General features: G+C 36.8%; 1 protein-coding gene across 1 annotated transcript in view; it reads right to left on the reverse strand.

Annotated features, from left to right (window-relative positions):
* The window catches only part of MTHFD1L (methylenetetrahydrofolate dehydrogenase (NADP+ dependent) 1 like), a 122,550-nt gene that overhangs the window by 56,572 nt on the left and 43,731 nt on the right, over nucleotides 1-22,247 (reverse strand). The window contains exons 14-20 of the mRNA XM_070932648.1: nucleotides 21,691-21,798; nucleotides 19,445-19,519; nucleotides 16,844-16,946; nucleotides 13,726-13,802; nucleotides 12,658-12,798; nucleotides 7,998-8,066; nucleotides 4,170-4,281 (exon numbers count right to left, since the gene is read on the reverse strand). Of these exons, the coding sequence (XP_070788749.1) occupies nucleotides 4,170-4,281; nucleotides 7,998-8,066; nucleotides 12,658-12,798; nucleotides 13,726-13,802; nucleotides 16,844-16,946; nucleotides 19,445-19,519; nucleotides 21,691-21,798 (685 nt within the window). The remainder of the gene's footprint in view (nucleotides 1-4,169; nucleotides 4,282-7,997; nucleotides 8,067-12,657; nucleotides 12,799-13,725; nucleotides 13,803-16,843; nucleotides 16,947-19,444; nucleotides 19,520-21,690; nucleotides 21,799-22,247) is intronic.

A 22,247-nucleotide genomic window follows, 5' to 3' on the forward strand; every position in this document is an offset into this window, starting at 1 on the left:
GTTTTCTGATATATTGTTTCTAAACTGGTCCCTCCAACACTACATTGTTTCTTAAGGACCAACAATTCGAATAAGGATAGAAAATAGAATACAGAGAAAAATAAATTCTACATTCCTTCAATTTCCCTTTTTTTCACAATTCTTAGTATTTATACATACATACATACATAAATACATACATACTTCATGTTTCTTAATTGCCCATCTTCCTCAGATATATGTGGCTGGCATCAATTTTAATAGCTGTACACAACTGATAGCTACAGTAAGTAGGCTAAACATTTAACCAACCTCTTCTAAAAGGTTTAGCGTACTGTCTTACCGAGAGACATGATTTCCTGCCTCTGCTTACATGACCAGTTGCTACAGAGCATAGAAATACATCTTTTCCCCAAGAGAAAGCTAAATCCTGAAATAGGATTTTTAAAACAGCCTGAATAGTGACCACCTCTGAGGACATGTCCAGGGAGCAAGGAAATATATGGGAAATACATCTTCCTGAATCTGAATTTATTTTTACTTCCCAAATCCTCTCCCCTCAGAACCAAATCCTCTCAGTAGACACAAGAGTCTGATCAATGGAGTTTAAGGAAGGGTAGGATTTTTGCCTGAATTTTGTGGGCCACGTGGAAATGACTTTCAAGTTTAAGGTTCATTAACATATTACAGAGACAAAAGAAAGTCTTCCAATCTTGAGGGTTTTTTACCTATTACATTTATGTGTATTTTTAATAATAATTAAAATCACTTATTGGACGGGAGATAGTACTCTTCATCAACATTGCAGTGCTATCTTTCTGTAAATTATAGGGGTTTTTTTTCATACCACCTATTATCTGGAAGTGAGATTAAATTGCAGCTAAATACTAAGAGCAATGATTCTCCTTACACAAAATTCTTAATTAATATTTGATCCAAAACCCAGGAAAATAAAACTTAACTTAAGATAAAATAATGGTAAGAAAGCATTAGATATTTTCTTAATTAGAAAAAGAAATAGTAGAGAGGCACTGCTACAGTACAATGTATTATAGCTAGGAGTCTGAGTGCAACTCTCTCTGGAACACTTATCGCATAGTGAATTTTCTGTGAAGTCAGGCAAACACAAACAGCTATAAACAACTTGGGACAATGCAAATATTAAGACTTGTGCTTAGGTTGCCAAAAGGGGTTTACAGCTAAAGAACTGAGATTTTGTTTCCTTTTTTGGAGAAAGGGCCATCACAAAAGAAATACAGCAAATCCCTTTACATTTATAAGAATGTTTTGGATAGCATCCATTTCACTTAAACATTGAGGCTGCAGTTTTTTTTTTTACAAGGGAATTTATAAACCTGCTGTGGACTTTGGAGTGTGGATAGGCATAATAAACTGTATGCATGCTACATAGATAGCTCAGCAACTACCATGAGGTATTTTATTTCAATGACCAATTTAACTGTATCATAAAGCAAATAAATTATTTGGACAGCCGATAAAGGCTCCGTCCTACTTATGTTTACAATGCTTAAAAAGTTTGCCAAAAGTTATCCAGTTATCTGCTATCATAATAACAGAAAAAGTCTGTGTGCCAAAGGAATCAGGGGAAGAGGAGAAGTTATGGATCTTTGTATGTTTTATATATACTAAACAATACAACACCCTTCATATATTAAAGTCTACATTAAAATAATTAAATCTGTCATATGCTCCCCTTGACAAAGGTTGTGATAAAAAGCAAACCGGTCAAGATAAAATACAATACAGTTACCTATATTCTCTATTCAGTGACTCATTCTCTGTTTTTATTTGGTTTCATTGATATGTCTATTCCTGTTCTTGATTCATGGCATCACTATTCTTTAGTTACAGACTATTCCAACAGACTTTACAAGAGTGAAATAATTGCAAGTGTTTCAGTAACACGGATACTAAGAGCCAATATATTTTACTTTCAGTTCCAAAAGAAGAATTAATTTATCGTATTTGTTTCAAGTGTGAATCCACTCATCTGAATTTTTTTTAATAAAGAAATATCTCACTATGTTAGGGAAAAGCCCCAGAGAACAACTTAGTAAATCAGGAATTCACTGGGAATTCAAAATAGTTGCAGAATGATTTACCTTGTTATTATTTTCTCTTCTTAGCTTAAACCAATAAATATTTTATGCCAGCAAAATAAGTAAACCCACAGTTCATAGCAGGCATCTACAAATTATCAGTACAGATTGTTGCAGATACATATAGAATGAGCTTTCAGAGTGGCATGCAGTAAAACATAGCTAAAATCAATAGAAACACGTAATAAAACAGTGTCAATTAAAAAAGCTGCTAAAAGCAGCAGAGGCTAAAAACACCAGACATAAAACTAGTTGAAAGCCTAAAGCATCAAGGAACATTAGAAAACCTGGGAGAATTAGAACAGGAGGCATCAGGCATCCTAGGAAAGCTATCTCAGGTGTGTGTGTGTGTGTGTGTGTGTGTGTGTGTGTGTGTGTGTGTGTGTCTGTGTATGGGAGACTTACTAATGGAAAGATCTATTCCAGAGAAGTTATCTGCCATGTTTAAATTAAAAACATTGTAAATTGATTATGCAGAATCAGGTCATTGATCCATTGTAGAATAGACTTCTGGACAGGACCAGAAAGAATTCATAGGGAAACAAATTTAGGCAAGTGTAAGGTAAAGGTAAAGGTTTCCCCTGACCATTTGTGCCCGATTTTAGGGGGCAGTGATCATCTTCACTTCTTAACTTATTAACGCTGAGAGAGTCAGCGTTATCTGAAGACATTTCCATAATCATGTGGCCAGCATGACTATACACCAAGGCGCACAGAACATTGTTACCTTGCCACTGAAGTGGTACCTATTTTTCTACTTGCATTTGCTTGCTTTCGAACTGCTAGGTTGGCAGGAGATGGGGCAAGAATGGGAGCTCACCCCGCTGTGCAGAGCTCAGGTCTCCAACTGCTGACCTTCTGGTCGACAAGGCCTAGAGCAGTGATGGCTAACCTTTTTGCCATCGCGTGCCAAAAGTAGGGAGAGCTGGGTGGATGGGTCGCGTGTGTGTGTGCCCACATCCATAATTCAATGCGCCCTGCCCTCCCGCGCATGTGCTCGTGACACCACCACCCCCATACTTCCCCCTGCTTTTGGCACGCGATGGCCCGGTGGGCCTGGTAGGCCCATTTTCCCCCCCTCCCCAGGCTCCAGAGGCTTTCTAGGAGCCTGGGGAGGGCAAAAACAGCCTTCCCTATCCCCCCAGAGGTCTTCCGGAGGCCAGAAACAGCCAGTTTCCTGACTTCCAGTGGGACCAGAAGGCCTGAAAATCAATTGGTTGGTGCACACATGCACGCTGGAGCTGAGCTAGGACAACACTCGCGTGCCCACCAATATGGCTCCACGTGCCACCTGTGGCACCTGTGCCATAGGTTCGCCATCACGGGCCTAGAGTCTTAACTGTTAAGTCACCACGCCCCTTAGACTAGGTGTAAGGAGACATTTCTGAATGGTAGGAGCTGTCATCAGTGAACCAGATTGTCTCAGACATAGGTAGGTTCCCTTTTATCGGAGATCTTCAAATAGAGGCTGGAGAGTCACCTGTCTGAAATGTGTTAGCAGATCTTGCATTCGGAAAGAAGTTGCACAAAATGACTTCTGAAGTCTCTCCTAATATTGTGATCCTAGGATTCAGAGCTGTTTTTACTAACCAATTCATTGTGATATCAGAATGGATTCCCCCCCCCCCTATATTTACCTGAACAGAGCAGAGAATGCCTTGGTTTCCAGAAAACAAGGCCTATGAGCTATCATTAATTGAAAACACCTATCTAAGCAGAGATACTATCTTCCCTTTCACTAAGACTACATGAAACAGTGGAATTCACAGTCCTCCTTTCATCTGGTTTGCTCTGGAGCACTACGGAAGTGTTTAAAAAGTATTTCTTTAATGTGTATTCCATGCCACTATGAAAACTGTTTTAATGACATTAATTTTACTGTCTCTAATGTCAGCAGCATTTTAATGTTTTTAATATAGAATCCAAAATAAATAAATAAATCAAACTAAAAATTTCACAAACAAATGCTGTTAGATAATACATAGTTGGGCATTCATTCCTAAGAATACATTTCAGACTAAACTGTTCCAGACCTACAGCAGTATGCTAAAATAATATTAGTTTTCTCACCTACAAATCCTTCTTTGCCGACCAATTTCAGGGCAAGCTTGTCTGCCAAAACTGAAGAATTGCCATGTGCAATATTTGCAAAAGGTCCAGCATGCACAAAAACTGGAGTACCCTAGAAGAAAATCATAAGGACAGATAGACATATTGAATTCTCTACTAAAGTTTAAATCGATGTGACATTAAGAACAAGAGAGCAATCGTTTTATGTTAAATTTTAAAACATGAAGTTGTAAAACAACTGACATGAATAAGGAGGTAGTATATTGGTATAATATAATCAATCTTTTTACTGATATAATACAAGCAATCTTCTAGAGCAGGGGTCTGCAACCTTAAACACTCAAAGAGCCATTTGGATCCGTTTCTCACAGAAAACAAAACACCGAGAGCCACAAAACCCTTCCCATGCCTGACTATTTCTTGAGCAGCCACAAAATGTAGTTGAATTAAACGTTCTGTTTTCTTCTGAAAGTTCTGAAACTTTTCTTTTCTTGGATTTATCCATGGTTGGCCTACCGAAGGCTGAAAAGCTCAATAAACTGTGTGCCTGCGGATGTCGCACATTGGTGGTTGTGATGCACATTTTCATTTTATTTTTTTTCATTTTATTAAATTTGTATACCGCCCTACTCCCGAAGGACTCAGGGCGGTGAACAGCCATAAAATAAAACATATAGATACAAAATTTAAAATAGAGATAAAACTAATTAAATAAATTTGGCTGAGACATTTTAAAACCCCAATAAATTAAAACCAAATTTAAAATTCCATTTAAAAAGAGGAAAAGTTTAGGTCAGGCCAGCTTGATGGAATAAAAACGTCTTAAGCGCGCGACGGAAGGTACGCAGATCCGGAATCCTCCGTATCTCCGGGGGGAGCTCGTTCCAGATCGTAGATTTTGAGTGACAGGTAGCCGCAGCAGAGGGGTGAAAGAGCCACATGTGGCTGCCGAGCCTCAGGTTGCTGACCCCTATTCTAGAGCAATCCCATGTTATGATTGTGTCGTATTTCAGTATGTGGCGTGTTATTAAACACAGTCCCTAAACACATAATTAAACTTTCTTGTAGTAAATCCAGGTTCACTTACTGAGTTACATCATAACAATTTCATTATTAATGTGTAGAATTCATTATCTTACTCTATAATCCATAACTGCAGCCTCGCCATCATCTGGTTCTCTTTGTACAGAGCTGCTGTGAACTGCAACTAAGCCATCTCCTTTAATCAACTCATTGTCATAACTCAGCTTTTTAAAATTAGACCATGAACACCAGGCTATAATGTATACTTTCTTAAATGGGAGTAAACATCACAGAATAAAATGAATCTTCTTGCTTTGGGTATATACATTGAATTTCACAGATAGAAAGTAAAAATGTAATTACCTGCTAACTCTTTTTGACTCTTAGATCTGTGGGGTTCTCAACTGATTCAATTGATGTAAAATTCCTCTGAGAGAAACTGCACCTGCAGACAGCTCTAGAAGTAGCACATTAATTAGATCCTTAAATAATTTGCTGTCTCTAGAGCTCTCTTCAGGTTTCAGATGGGGTACAACATGGAAAGCAAATTGGTTGTGCTTGGGGATGGGAACCAGGATCCTTCTTCTGGGGGAGGAGCCATTTTAAATCCTCCAAGATAGAATCGTATGATCCCAGAGAAATTCCATCTGAATGGGGTTATACTCTCGCACTCAGGGGTTATCTACACACTGGAGGTTCACCTAGATTCAAAGCTTCTACTTGAAGAACAAACGACAATTGTGGCTGGAGGGCATTTGCACAGCTACAAACTGTGTTCCATTTGCAACTATTCCTGGACCAAGAGGACCTGTTCAGGGTCAATCATGCCCTACTTATCTTCTATTTCAAGTACCATAACATATTCTACAAAGATGCTCTTTTGGAAGCTATATCTGGTCCAAAATATGGTAGCCTGGGCAAACATTGCTTGGATGCTTCACTTTTCATTGCTTCAGGAGATGCATTGGTGCCCGGTGTGATTAAAGGTGCTGGTTGTCATTTTTAATGTCCTATTTGACTCTGGACCTGGACCATCTTTTCCTGTATTTATCTGCCCATCCAACCAGATTAAATAAATTCAATTCCTTTCTGATCCCATCTGTATGAGACTGTCAGTTGTCAGGCCTCTAAAGCAGTCATTTTCAATATAACTGCTTTTTGGATCAGCATCCCAATAAAATTTGCTCAGTTTCAACCCTCTTGCTGAAGAAAAATCTTGAACTTGTTCTTCCAGACACAGCAGGAGTGCTATAACTGAAGATGGGTTTTGCAGGCAAATGGTATTTGTATTTCCTAGTTTTTTATGTTTTATTTTGTTTATGCAACTAAGGGTTCAGATTATTATTTCAACACTATTAGCTATGCTCAGCTTTTTAAGAATAAATAGCATACAAGCAAAGTAAAAACACACGAATAAAATTACACATAAGTACCCATAATAATTCCTTTTGTGAAAACACAGAAGCAAAACAATGATTTTCACTTTAGTGTGCTGTAAATTAAATATTAAAAGTGGTAATGTCAAAGTGGCACTTTCTGGGAGGTAATTTCTTCCAGTTGTTTTTTGATTGTTTTCCAGACAATCAGAAACATATCTACTAGGAATACTGACAAAAGACTACAAAAAAGAAATAAAATACTTGATAATACACATTTTGACAGCAGTTAGAATCACTTTCGCACAAACATGGAAACTGGAAGACATGCCATCAGAGGAGTGGATAATACAAAAAATAATGGAATGCGCGGAGATGGACAGACTGACAAAGGAAATACAGGAAAAGGAAGACACAGACTACTATTTAATTTGGCACAAATGGTATGATTGGCTAGAGAATAAGAAGATAAAATAAGGGAATACCACCCAAGAACACAAAAATGAGAAAATGGAATTGAATATCGTCAAATAAATATCGTTATATAATGAAAGATATACATATTTAGATATACAAATATTTAATTACTGTGATAACTCTATTATCAAAGTTCAGGTATTATACTTGATTTTAATGTTTAGTTTGTTTATGTATAGTATGTTTGTTTGTATGTATGTATATTTATGTTTTGTGTTATGTCAATAAAAATTTAAAATAAAAAATAAAAAATAAAAGTGGTAATGTCATGCAGTGTAATCATTTGCACATTCAGGAATAATCTAATGTCATGTGATCAAACGTCAGATTTTCTTGACACACTGAAGAATGTTGGTGGAGATTCTCAGTCATCCAGGTCATGGTTGTCTCAAAGGAGCTTTTTCAAAAGGTAATTGGACTTTCTTTGTTTTTCCTTGAAGACATTTCACTTCTTCAAGAAGCTCCTTCAATTCTGAACCGAAGAAGCTTATTCAGAATTTTTCTCCAAGAATTCTTTAAGAATTCTTCTGAACAATTTTTCAGAAGAAGCTGAATAAAAATTCAGAAGAAGCTGAATTTTTCTGAAGAATTCTTCAGTTTTTCAGAAGAAGCTTCTTGGATGAGAAGTGAAATGTCTTTGAGGAAAAACAAAGAAAGTCCAATTGCCTTTTGAAAAAGCAGCTTTGGGTAACTCTTCCTTTTCATTTTAAAGACTTCCTTTTCATTTCCCAGCCATCTTTGGCCTCATCACTCTTATGATCCCAGAAGCCATTGGTACAGACTTGGGCAATATGTGGGATGGGGAATTTGTTCTGTGAGTGAACCCCATTTTTCTAGGGGATGAATAGCAATGAGCGTACCCTTAACATGTTAAATACTTTAAAACATATGCTGGCAATTTAGATTTATGAAGAAAGAAATGAAGTTTTGGATTACAGAGGACTAGACTCACCTCCAAAGTCTGCATCAATGTTGGTTTAATTGCATCCTTCATCAAAACTGCCAAAGCACCAGTTACTCCCTAAAACAAAGAGATTTTTCTTTTATTTTTAAGGTTAATGTTATTTGAAACTAAGAAGAAGTTCAAGCAAACTAACCTAAGGCATCAAGTAATTTAGGTAAAAACAAACAAACCTAGAATGGATAAAGCTAGAATGGATTATTCTAGCTTTATAATATGATGGTATCATAACTTAAAAGAAAACAAGAAAAAAGAATGGCCTCAATTTCTATAAACTGCAAATAAGTTTCTGATTTCCAATATTGAAACATTTTAATTTGGAAGAAGTAACTTGTACCAAATGTTAAAATATGTCAAGACACAGGTCAACAAAGTGTTATGTGGTTTAATAACTTGACATTATTCAAGATTACTACCTTTGCCAGAGTTTCTACAAGTGTTAGAAGGGGAAGATTTCCCTTAGATTTCTCCTGAGAAATCAAACGTCATTTTTGTAAACCCGGGGGGGGGGGGGGGGCTCCTTTTGAAGAATAGTCTAGCTCAGTGATGGCTAACCTTTTCCGGACCAAGTGCCCAAAGCGCACGCGTGCACGTGTGAATGTGCGTGCACTTAACCCCCCAAATGCAATACGCGTGCAGCCCCATGCATGCCTCCTGCCTCCCCGTGCATGTGTGAGCAGGGCCCCCACACACACACCCCATCCCCACACGCATGCGGGGCAGAGACCCGAAGACCAGCTGGCCGGTGGGAGGCGCACACCCATGTGTGGCAGAGCTGAACTGTGGCGATGGCTCGCGTGCCCACAAAGAGGGCGCTGCATGCCACCTCTGGGATGCGTGCCATAGGTTCACCATCACGGGTCTAGCTCATTCATGCTACCATCTATAACCGCATTGCTGATGGGTTAGCCTGAGGAATTTGAATGTACTGTGGATCTTTCCCAAAATATCTAGCAAGTTTCTTGTGCCACCTATAAAGCATCAGCCTATATACATTGTAAGACTGCCTCGGGAACATAAATGGTCCCCGTAAGTTTTCAGAGGAAATAAACAATTTGGGGAGTTGCATTCTAGTGATGGGTTTGAGCAGCTCACCTCCTACCATTAAAAAGGACAAAAGTAAATAAAGACCATAAGGATCTTCCTGCTAGGTAAGTACTGATGTGTGTGAAGGAGGTAGCAGCTAAGATTCTGATAAATTAGTAGTATATAACTCTTTGCCTCCCATGCAAGCAATTTATCAACAGGCAAGCACTCCTAGCAGACATTATGAGGGCACTTATAAAATGCCAGCAAAAGAAAATCTAGGAGAACCAGAGATTCCAGTCTCTCTTAACCATTTTTATTTATGCGGAGTGGGGACTACTGAAATTATTAGCATATTATTACAATTGTTAAAACCTTACTGCTTTTCCTATTAAAATGTGAAGCAAGATTTGGAACCTGGATTATGCCCCATTTTGAAATCGACACTGTAGAGATGGGAAAGAGAAATGAGAAGGATTGGGAAGTTATATAACCTTCTTTATGAGTAACGGTTATCAACAATGTTGGGGCTTTTAATCATTTTTCTTAAAAGGCAGTTGGATCAGTAAAATCATATCTAGTTTGGAAAAATGTATTTCTCGGTCTCCTGTAATAACGGAACCTACTGTCATCCAAGAAATATAGGATATACAAATGGATGGTCTTTTTCACTCAGCACAGAATTAAATGGAATTCATTGCCATAGTTTACAGTAAAGACAATTAATTAATTCTCTCAATGGCTGCTATTGATTTATGCAAATTCAAGCAGAGAAGTAGTATACTTTCAACATTAGCTGAGAAGCTGTAAGACAAATAGGGCATTGTGTTAATCTGCACGTTCTTTAAAAATAACTGGCTGAGATCCACGATCAGACTGTCTTTCTTTCTTTCTTTCTTTCTTTCTTTCTTTCTTTCTTTCTTTCTTTCTTTCTTTCTTTCTTTCTTTCTTTCTTTTTCTTTTTCTTTCTCCTTCCTTCCTTCCTTCCTTCCTTCCTTCCTTCCTTCCTTCCTTCCTTCCTTCCTTCCAGTGGCTATAAATTGTTCAAGTGGTAGTAATCTGAAAGCCAAATTTGCCATGTTTTGGAATTTAGCAATCTGTACCCATGAAGAAAATCTACTTATGTGATCACTAAGAGATGACAATGACTTGATAGCACATAAGCAATCAATCAATTTCAGTTTTAAATTTCAGGCTGCCCATGGAAGCAGGTGCAGGTACTTATTTGCAGGTGCTTTCATATACAGATAATTTGTCTGATGATTTATTAATTGTCCCACACTGTGCCTTTCAGATTAAATCTGCGTTTCAATTTTCAATGAAATTTTCAAAGATTATCTTAACTCAGATTCATTGTAAAGAATTAGCGAGAGCCCTCAATTTATAGCCATTCATTTAACAGCCAATTATAGTGGGGTTGAAAAAAAGTGGCTTACGACTGATCCTCGCACTTTTTGGTTGCAGAAATATTCTTACCTGTACATTCTTTGTAAAATGAATGAATTACTAAATAGGTGCATTTCTATATTTTTCTAAGATATGTAACTTGATCAATGCCATTACTATATAAATAGCTACATATTTATTTAATATTCTTTAAGGCTGCTGAAATACTAATCTTGAGGGTGCCATTTTAATTTACCATGAAGATATGGCATCAATCCATCAAACATATTGCTATGATATAGCAGCCAAATTGCAATCTAGTCTTTAAGACTGTGCTCAATGAACACCATATTTTGGCAACAAACCCTGTAGTTCCATTATTGAGGCAGGCTTTCTAAAAAACCATTACACTTTTGAAAAGAGCTTCTGAGTTTATTAAATATTCAATTTATCTTTCCCTTCTCTGCCTCCTCCCATCTCCATTCCTTGCAGCATCTGGTTTTCATCGGTCAATGTGTATTTTAGATTTCATTACACTGTGCTCAAGATGTGATATAGCACTCTTGAAATTCAGACCAAAGAGAGTTGCTGGGTATATTAAATATTATTCATATCCGAATGAAATAAAAGAAAGAAGGAATTAGTGGTTTTGGCTGAATATTAAATTAGGAATTGTAAAAAACCTATGAAAACATTTTATAGAGACAGAAATCAAAGTAATTTAAAAAATGAATTCATATTTGAATATATGCTAATATTAATCAAAATGAGGGGATGCGATGGCTCAGTGGTTAAAGATACAGAGCTTGTCAGCTGCAAAGCTGACAGTCCAGGTTTGAGACCTGAGTGCTGCATAATGGGATGTGCTCCTGTTTCTTATCCCAGCTCCTACCCACCTAGCAGTTCAAAAGCATGCAAATGCACGTAGATTAATAGGTAGCACTTCGGTGGGAACACAAATGTTCTGTGCGACTTTCGAGTATAGCCATGCTGGCCGCATTACCATAAAAAATGTATTCAGACAACGCTGGCTCCATTGGCCAAGAAACAGAGTTAAACCCCACCTCCTAGAGTCGGACACGACTGGACACAGAAACCTTTACCTTTCTATTAATCAAAATATACACTCAAATGAAAGTAAGATATTTTGAGAACAAATGTTTATAATACTGTTATTAATGTTCTACAAATAGTTACTTGAAATTGGTCTCCCATGTTCTCCACTCCAAAAGGGATGAAAGCAACAGGAAAGCAAAGTGATTAAAGACCTTTTCAAAAAAAGCAAGGAGAATGTATGCATGTAGACTAATGTTTGGTTTGTCTGAGCAACTGCTTCATGAATAGGTAGGTAGCATGTTATCCTTTACCTGCACTGTTTTTCTAAACACCCCCCCCCAAACAAAAACATTTTCAAAAAGTATTGCATGCTTAAAGCTCATACAAAAAAATGCAAAATGTAATGCTCTGCACATTAACAGGAAAATTGTCATAAAACACCAATACTGTGGGAACTGGTGTCCTGTGTTCTTTACTAATTGCAGTAGTCTTGGCATCTTCCACCATATATCCTATATCAGTTGCCGATATATTTTCAGGTGCATTTCAAGAGGTTGGGATTCCCTTTGAAATCCTACATGCCTTAGAGGCTGATTGAGATCACTTACTCTAAACAAAACCTAAAGAGATAGAGTGCTTATAGAGCACTGATAGCTAACCTTTTCTGGACCAAGTGCCCAAAGCGCACGTGCCCGAACCCCCAAAATGCAATGCACGTGTGCCCCCGCACATAAGCCACGCCTCCACGCATGCGCCCCATGCCCCATGCCTGTGTGCACCCCACTCCCTGTGCATGCACGCACGGCCCCCCGCACACGTGCCATAGGTTCGCCATCACAGTTATAGAGAGCGCTTGCTTGCCATGCCTTGTTAAGATATAGTATTTCAAGATGATATTTTCCACAGGAGAATAGCTCCTGCACTTCTGCCAGCTATAAGATTTGTACTCTCACTTTTCCAACATGCATTTGAGGACAGAGACATGTATAGGCAGAGTTACTGGGAAACTGATGAGGTTTTGTCTGGCTCTATATATGGTATTGTTTTATGATTCTATCATGTTTGCTTGTATTATTATTTGATAAAATTGACTATTTTTATGATTACTGTATTATTTTATATTATGTTGCTGCTTGTCAACCACTGAAACATTATGAAAACATTATAAATATATAATACACACCAAATCTTCTGCTGTCACAGGTTGCCCTTTTGTGTTGTTAGCAACTACAATTTTTCCCAGTCTCTCTTTCATATCAGACAGACTACTGGTTAACGCTAATATTGCCATAATTTCACTTGCAACAGCTATATCAAACTGAGTCTGTGAACAGAAAAGGAAAGTTATAGAAAGTAGACATTCAAAGTTCATAACTATCGGTAGATGCCCTACATGCCTAGCAGTCTCACAGCTGTCAGCTAGACTGGGAAGTTTAAAAAAAAAAAACACCCAGAAGACAGTCGTGGAAACCACTTGTATATTCTTGCTAAGAAAACAACAAAGCAATCTGCAGTTTATTTAGACACCATGTCAAGCTCACTGGTAGGAGATTTTATATTGTTCTCTACTGGTCTACAAAGCTGGCAAGATCAGCATGGTGCTAGATAACATCCCAAGAACTCAGTACTTAGATGAGTGCTAGGAATGGTTTGATCCCTATAGCCCTAGAGAAAGTTTATAACATATTCTCTCATTTAACGTAGTAAAGACAACATTGCCTTTATGGTTATTTGGAAGACCAATTTCTTATCAAGTTATTTCTCTAGCTATATTTATATAAAGAATTAGGCCCACCTGCCCATCACAGTAAGCTTGAAAGAGGTTGTATTTTCCATCTGATATTGTATATTTATTTTGTTTAGCAATAGGCTCTTAAGTGCTCTCAAGAGTATACTGGAATCTCAGGTGGCCATTTCATCCATATTGCTTTTGAGTTAATTTATCAATAGAGGTAACCCATTGAGTTCTAGCTCTACATATTTTTTTCAAACTCTATCTAATTCTATGCTGAAATGAAATTATTCTTCAATGCTATAGATAGTAAAGTAGATTGAACTTCTAGAATAAACATAGATTATGTTTAACAGAAACAGAAATAATGATCCTAAACTGTATGTCAAGCTATTGTGCAGATTTATTCATTTCTACACCTTGGTATATCAATTTACTGAAATAATAGCAGAAACGGAGCATCATAAAGTCTACATGAAATTTAATCCCAAACATACAATGTATTGGAACTTTACTTACCTGGCGAGAAAATCCCTTCTCTGTATTTGCTTGGCCAATTGTTATTTTTCTAAGGAATCTATCATTTGTATCCACCACTGAAAGGAAAACAAATAGCTGAAACATTTACTAAAGTATCAAAGCTTCTGTTCTTCTGCCAAAATTGGGTGGGAAATGTTTGCATATCTTACCCTGTTAATATACACTGCTCAAAAAAATAAAGGGAACACAAGCAGAAGACATCCGAGATCTGAATGAATGAAATAGCCTTATTAAATACTTTGTTCGTTACATACAGTAGTTTTGTTTTCCCTTTAGTTGTTTGAGCAGTGTATAAACTACTGTATGTAAAGAACAAAGTATTTAATAAGGCTATTCCATTCATTCAGATCTCGGATGTCTTCTGTTTGAGTTCCCTTTATTTTTTTGAGCAGTATATTATAGATATAATTTAAGCATCCACATATTTCATTATCTTTAATGTATGTTATTCTTTTGAAAAGCTATGGAAGCGTGGAACTGTAGCAGATAGAGCAACAGAATTTTTTTGCATGGTTGAATTTTGTTGCAAACGTTTACATGGGACTAGAATAATGACATTTTTTGCAATATGATTATAGAAATGTTTAAAATATTAATTTTTGAGTGTAAATTATTAATATTTTAACAGACACAAAGTCAAAAGGCAATTCAAAATATTGCTTAGTAAAATCATATGAAAAAAAACTTCTGTAAAATTATCTAAGTTTTGTCTATAGGAAAACTTAACCTTTCAGCTACAAAGATAGAATGACCTTTTCTTAGAAGTCTCCCCAGATTGACCATATTTCTGAACATTCATCATTGGAACCTCATTTTTCAATTAAAACAATCCAAATCACCCTTGGAGCCAATAATCGTTGGAAATAAGACAAGGATGAAATCCAGCAGGTTCTGACAGGTTCTGGAGAACCGGTAGTGGAAATTTTGAGTAGTTCAGAGAACCAGCAAATACCACCTCTGGCCAGCCCCCGAGTGGGGTGGGAATGGGGATTTTGCATCCTTCACCTGCCACACCCACCAAGCCATGCCCACAGAACCGGTAGGGAAACATTTTGAATTTCACCCCTGAAATAAGGATAATTTGAGAAATTTAAGACTCTGTTAATATTTGGATGTCAGATCTCCAGGGAACACCAAAACTGTAGGTTAGACTGTTAAGTCAAAAAAATATATTTAAAAATGTCCCAAAAGAAGGAAGATCAAGTCACTTCTATATTGCTGTCCATGAAGTTACCAGGAGTTAAACCTGACTTGAAAGAGGTTCACATTTAGGTGAACAATGAGCATGTTCTAAATGGTCTTTTTAAGTAGTATGTTTTTATTCTATTTGCCACCCAAAATCCCTTTTGGTAGAGGGTTAGGGTTAAATGAAAATTTGGAAGGACATGCTGTTCTACTGCAATGAATAATGCAGAAATTTAAGGAAGCCTTTTTGGCTTCCTTAATATCATCTAAGACATTAGATGATATTTAAATTCAATATATATATGGAAAAAAACACCACTAATGTACAAAAATCAAACAAGCTTTATAAAATAACATTTTGTAGGCCACAAATACAGACTGTTTTAAAAACTCTTTGAGTTACAGATATTTTCTTGACACTTTTGATTTGTGCTACTCATTCTGGAAGGAAAGCTATTTTCACCTTGCAACATCATGGAAGAAGAAACCAATGACTAACTTATAGGGGTGTTCCATGCTACATCTAAAATGGGGACAAATTTATAATCTTTTGATAGGAGATATATATGGACAAGTAACTTGCTTGTAAGTAAAGGCTTACAATGCGTTAAGAAAAGTAAATTGCTTAACACACTGTAAGCCGCCCTGAGTTTCCAGAGAAGGGCGGCATATAAATCAAATTAAAAAAAAAAAAGTAACTCAAGTTGTGCAACCTAGATTTACCAAAATGCATTATGTATTTGTTCTATGATTACTTAGCATGCTAAATTCCAATCTGCTGAACATATACTTCTACTCTATGACCAAAATCAGCCTATGACAGACTGAGATTTTATGACAGCAGACAACACAGGGCCACACACAGGGAGAGGCACACAGGCCTCTTCCAGGCAAACAGAAGTCATGGCCAATCAGGGTCCTGATTACATGGAAGAAACATAAATATCTCCTACTAGCTGCAGCGATGAATAAAATGATGAAATGTTATGTCTTAAGGCAAACCCTCTCCTTTTGTATTTCTTGATATCAGAAAAAATCATAGGTTTGCGTGTTCCTTCAACAGATGCCTATTGGAGAAACATTCAACACTATTAATTTATGATCTCTTCATCCAATTCTAAATGCAGGTTTTTCAGGAAATGGGACCTGTGAACGTTAGAAATACATATGGCAAAAATACACCATCCTCACAGGATATGTGCATTTTTGAGGAAGACATACAATTTATACTCTTTATACTCTTATCTATATTACCAAGCCATTGTTTATAATTGTTACCAACATTCTCCCATTTTCAGCTTCTATGGTATTATAAAAAAACTAAGGAAATCAAAGATATTTACACTACAGCTTTCCACTACAAATTGCCCATGCTTTTATTCTGGGTAAGAGTGGGATTCTTACAGCAGGATCTTTCACATTCTCACATTCACCATATTTGCTGAGAATTGCAAAAAGCTAAGAAATGGGAAGAACGTTTACATAGCTTTTATGTTAGGTCTTTGTGGGTCTTTAGCCCAGAGCAATAAAATCATTGAGTTAAAAGAAGAAAAGGGGAACATTTGTCTTATTTCCAGTTCTCAAAATTCAAAGTACAAAGTATACAGGAAAAATCAAGTCCATGCTTATTAACATGTTTCCAAAATACTAATCAGGATAGTGTCAGATTTTGCTCTGCTTCCAGAGCCCATTATCAAATCACAAAAGCAAATGCACAGGTTTCTTTTCCTTTTCACTGAATAACTTAATCAGTTCTGAGAAGAAGCTTTTGCCAAGAACTGCATATAAAACTCTGCTTTTTTCAAAAGTATTTGTTTATGTTAGGGTTGAAACTTTCCAGGAGGTATCTAGTTGATGACTTTATGCAACAGCAAAGTAGACTAGATGGAGACTTCTTTTTTTTAATACCTACCCCTTTGCCATGTTATTGTAGATGTGTCTATATCAAGTCGCACAAATCTGTTAATCTCATCTGCAGTTAATGTTTTAGGATCTATTTTGGTTATTCCGAGCCTCTAAAAACAAATAAAGAGAAAGAAACACATATAGAATTTACACATCTGACCATAGTATTCATATTCAGGGCATATAACTACTTCTCATATATGCTAAATTGTGTTTACATGGCACCCAAAGCCTGATCTGATTCACTGCAGTTTATCCTAATGTAGAAATCAAGCAGGCAGTGGTTTATGGGACAGCCATTCCAATAGACATTCCAGTTTTAATTATTTTTTCCAGTGGAACAAGAAAGAGGAGGAAAAGTAGCAGCAAATATCAGTAATATGTCTTGTGAATGAAGTGTGAAACAATCCATACCAAAAACAAATCATAAGCCCTATCAAACTACTGTAATTGCTGCATACAATGGAAGACAAATATGTCTATGGGATACTGGGTGTGGTGAAGGTCCTGTTTGCCTCAAGGAGCACAAAATTGAAGTTTAGCCATCTTTACAATAAACCAGATATGAAATTATAAGAAGAAAGACCTTTCTCGGGGCAGAGACTCTTCAATGTAACGAAATATTCTGGATCCAGCTGCCTACAGAGTTCATCTCCCTGCTGTAGACACCCAGTATATCTAGTAGCAGAACTGCTAGTAAGAGGCTCAATAGGAGGCAGTTATTGAATCTCCAATGTATGTTGTTAATCAACTATCTTGAATGACCTGCTTAAATTTAATCTCTAGCAGATAAGGCTATTGTGAATGGAGAATGGGATAAGAGACTAATTTCTTTCCTAATTCTGTATCTCCAAGTATTATTCTGTAGCAGATATAAATGTAGAACTTATCTTATCCTGTTTTATTTTCCAGAAGAACAACAACTGGACAGTGCAAAATACAAGTGAAAATAAAAAAATAAAGAACATTTGGCTCTTGGAGTAATGTCTTTGCAGCCATCCAATGTCATCTCATGGTTATCAAAAGTGCTAGCCTGCCCCATAAATTAAGCTGTCATGTTATCTAAATCAACACATTGCATTTGTTATTAATCAAAATGTGATCTCAAATGTATTATAATTTGTATAATTATAATTTCCATTCTAAATTAAGTTCTTTCTCTTTCCTTCACTTTTTCGAAAATATGTTGGACAGCATTTTAAGCAACTACGTAATCTTAGCATTTGATTAGAGAAATTTTATATACAAAATGTATGGCTGGATTGTTTTCCTCTGAGAAGACTGAGAATCATAATCAAATTTAGTAATTCCCAGAGAAGACATTTGACTGTTAAGATAAATACCTGCCTGCCATTGTTTTACAATTCCAGTCTGCTATTTGTATCCATCAGTGAGAAAAATCAAGGAATTTCAGCAAGATATGTACATAATCTTTTCAGCATCCCTCACCCAAGTAATAAGTGGCATTAATTTAAAGATTTCTCCAGCTTCTTAAATAACTCTTGAGCATATAATTATTCTGAATCTACCTTGCTTTTTGCATAGACGTGGGCAGTCTATAGATAATCATTTTTCCTATCCTCGTGGTGATTCAGAACTTGGTGGTTTGCTTGAAGTTGAACAACCAAAGAGTATAAATATACTGTATTTAAAAGTAAATATTTTTATTCACTTCAGGGTCCTTTTGATTGTAATTTAAAGCTACGAACCACTTTTTAACAGCTGTAAAAATGTGAGTTGCTGAAAGCACATGAAAATGCCTTCCCGTTGTTCTCTTTTAGAGGAATTCCCTAACCCCATAAAGAATTCCATATGATAGAAGCAAATAGTTACATTTAAAGGTAAAAGTAAAGGTTTCCCCTGTCCAGTCATGTCTGAGTCTAGGGGACAGTGCTTATCTCCGTTTCTTAGCTGAGGGAGCCAGCGTTGTCCCAAGATATTTCCATGGTCATGTGGCCAGCATAATTATATGCTGAGCTGCAGAGAATGCTGTTACCTTCCCAACGAAGTGGTACCTATTTATCTACTCACATCTCCATGTTTTTGAACTGCTAGGTGGACAGGCACTGAGGCAGGTAACAGGCGGGTTCACCTCATTGCGGAGAGCTTAGATCTTGAACCTGGGCTGTCAGCTTTCCAGTTGACAAGCTCAGCATCTTTAATCGTGCCCCAGTTACATTTATTTCATCCTATTCTTGTGTGTAGCCAGGCCAGTCTTTATTAGGATCTCCTCCTCCTCCTCTTTTCATTAAAGTCTGTATCAACTTTATTTCTTTTATTTTCAAAATAAAAGCCCAAACCAATGTCTATAGAGATTCTCAGTCATCCAGGTCATAGTTGTCCCAAAGGTGCTTTTTCAAGAGGCAACTGTACTTTCTGGTTTTTCCTTGAAGACGTTTTGCTTCTCATCCAAGAAGCTACTTCAGCTCTGACTGGATGGTGGGGACTCACCATCCAGTCAGAGCTGAAGAAGCTTCTTGGATGAGAAGCGAAACGTCTTTAAAGAAAAACCAGAAAGTCCAGTTGCCTCTTGAAAAAGCACCTTTGGGACACCCAAACCAATGTCTTCCAAAAGTTTCTCTAAGATATTCCTTAAAGAACTACTTACTTTCATGCGTGCAAGTTGTATAGCTGAAAATTTCCTTTCTCCATGGACTAATGGAACCAATCTATTATATAAGGCCTGTAAAGAATACAACAGTAAATACCAGTAAGGTAAGTGCTATTCCAATTAGGCATTATAGACAGATAATTCTGTTCAAGCTTTGTATCCAAGTTACAAAGCTCTTCTAAGCATGCCTCTATTTACTGTAGTTTCTGAGACAATTTTCCCTCTTTTAAGAAAGAAACAAAACAAGCTGCTATAAAATGAGTTGGTGTCATAATTAATAAAATGCACATGAATGGGAAAGGAAGGCTTCGGCAGAGAGATTGTGTAGTACTCCCCTGAAAAGCTGAACTGAAAACAGAAAAACTGAGAACACCAGCGTGTGTCAGGTTTAGGGGGCAGAATTACATTTAGTATAACTCTTTCCTTAAGTACAGCATTTATTTAATCAACCCTCCCTCAGTCCCCTTGGAGGTTTTATGATAGGGAATCTAATTTTTTCCCTTGCCTAATACCTTAAATAATCTGGCCCTGGAAACTAGGTCTGTTCTTATTTATGCAGCAGATTGGAACTAATTTTTGAGTCACTCAAATGCAGTTTCTACCAACTTGGTTCCCTCCCAAGTGTTGCACTGCAACTCCCACAACTGAGAGATGGCCATCACTTTGTCCTGGAGTTCCCATTCCTTTTTTTGAGCCAGATGTAAAAGGAGAAAGGGAAAATCAAACTAAAGCTTACGTAATGTTGAATCTAAGCCAAGAACTTAGCCAAGTCTAATCCTATGATTTTGCAATCTTTTGAAATTCTATGCATTTCAAGAGAAATATTCGATCCAACAGTTATTTCAACTTCAAAGTGCCTTTTATGAGAAAACGCAGTGTGTATAACCATCAAACTTATAGATATGAAATGTGGCATGTCACAATTAAAAGACTGTCCTGGAGGTCATGGGCATATCTTTTCCAGCTCAAAGAATTATGTATATATTTATGTATATGTGTGGGGTCACTATCAATGATGCTACATACCTATCTTTCTCAAAATAAGAATGCCTGGATGGGCAACTTGATCTCTGCATCACTCCAGAGTTTTGGGCTATTTCTAATAATATACCATACGTCCAGGATAGCAATTTTAATAGGACAGATTTCATATTACATCATCTGATCCAAACTTTCTATAAATGCCCAACTCTATCGGCATGAGCATGATAAACAATTTTTAAATTAAACAAGCAGAAAAGATGAGCCTCTGAACCACAAAATACCTTTGTTCATTGACTAATCTCAAAACCAAGGCACTAGGGCAGCACAGTGTTCCTCCCAATTACAAAACTTTTTATTTTCTCCACACAAATCTCAGACCTAGCAAATTCCTAGCAGTCCATGATGAAATATTTGAATTCAGGAGAAACTTCTTAACAGTGAGGACAATTAACCAGTGGAACAGCTTGCCTTCAGAAGTTGTAGGTGCTTCATCACTGGAGGTTTTTAAGAAGAGACTGGACAGTCACTTGTCTGAAATGGTATAGGGTCTCCTGCTTGAGCAGGGGACTGGACTAGAAGACTTCCAAGGTCCCTTCCAGCTCTATTCTGATTGATTGAAATATTTAGGGGCATCATTTTCTTTTTGGTAATCTAAATACACGGATTTCTGCCCACTACAGCACAAGTTGAGTCCTAGTCAGACTTCTGGAGCAGAGAAATCCATTTGCAAGATTTCTCAACTCTGGTAACATTAAGACATATGAACTTCAACTTCCAGAATTCCTCAGTCAGCATATGCTGGTTAGGGAATACTGGGAGTTGAAGACCACATGTCTTAAAGTTGCCAAGGTTGAGAAACCCTTTATTAATTAATGTCTACAAGCATGAGTCAGAGAAGGCACTACCTTCTTTTTTTGAAAATAGTAATAGCCCCAGGGCCAGAACTGTTCTGCTGTACATGTATTGTTTTTAAAAATCATGGTAGGATCAAAAAGGGGTTGAAACTTTGAATCATTATGTCATTAAAAAAATTCTCCTTCATAATGAGAAGGATGGATGGAAGGATGGAAGGAAGGATGGATGGATGGATTTAAAGGGAACAAAGCAAGGGGAAAATCCAACTTTTCTTTTCTCCACACAAGTCTCAGACCTTCAAACTCCTAGCGGTCAATGATGAAATATTTGAAATGGTTTTAATTATTATATTCTCAAAATTGCATTTCACAGAAAATTACTGTGGAGTGAAGGATTATTCTTACCTTATCAGACTGAGTGTTCTCATGTAGAATCCTAGCATCTATGGCAGCAGCCAGCAAATTATTTGCTGCAGTAATGGCATGAATATCACCAGTTAAGTGAAGGTTGAACTATATAGGAATGAAATATGAAAAAGACATTCTTTTTGCACACTCCATTAAACTAGTGTCAGTTGTTTCAACTCATCCAAACACTTTCACTTCTGGGATTAGTAGTTCAGATGAGCAGTTTGAAATATTATAGAATCATAACTGTCGTGGCTGAAGTGATTTACTACGCCAAGATGGTCCCAGTTCTCTGTTCAATAACTTAGTTCTCATGACCTAAGCAGAAATTCATACAGGAAAGTTGAAAATATTACTTTTTTAATGTGGCAGGCTGTGGGTGATTTGCACAGATCCATTTAGAAATCATTTTGATTTATGATTTGGATAAAGAGGAACAAAAATGACATGTGTTTTAAAATAACTGCATGAATCCACCTCAGACTCTATAAGAAATAAAAATCTGGGTGGCAATAAAGCTTTTCATATGTTTCATTAATTGAAAAGTTTAATTA

The sequence above is a fragment of the Pituophis catenifer genome, unplaced genomic scaffold (assembly GCF_029215685.1).
Source record: "Pituophis catenifer annectens isolate HBS135680 unplaced genomic scaffold, rPitCat1.0.hap2 SCAF_1, whole genome shotgun sequence".
NCBI lineage: Eukaryota > Metazoa > Chordata > Lepidosauria > Squamata > Colubridae > Pituophis > Pituophis catenifer.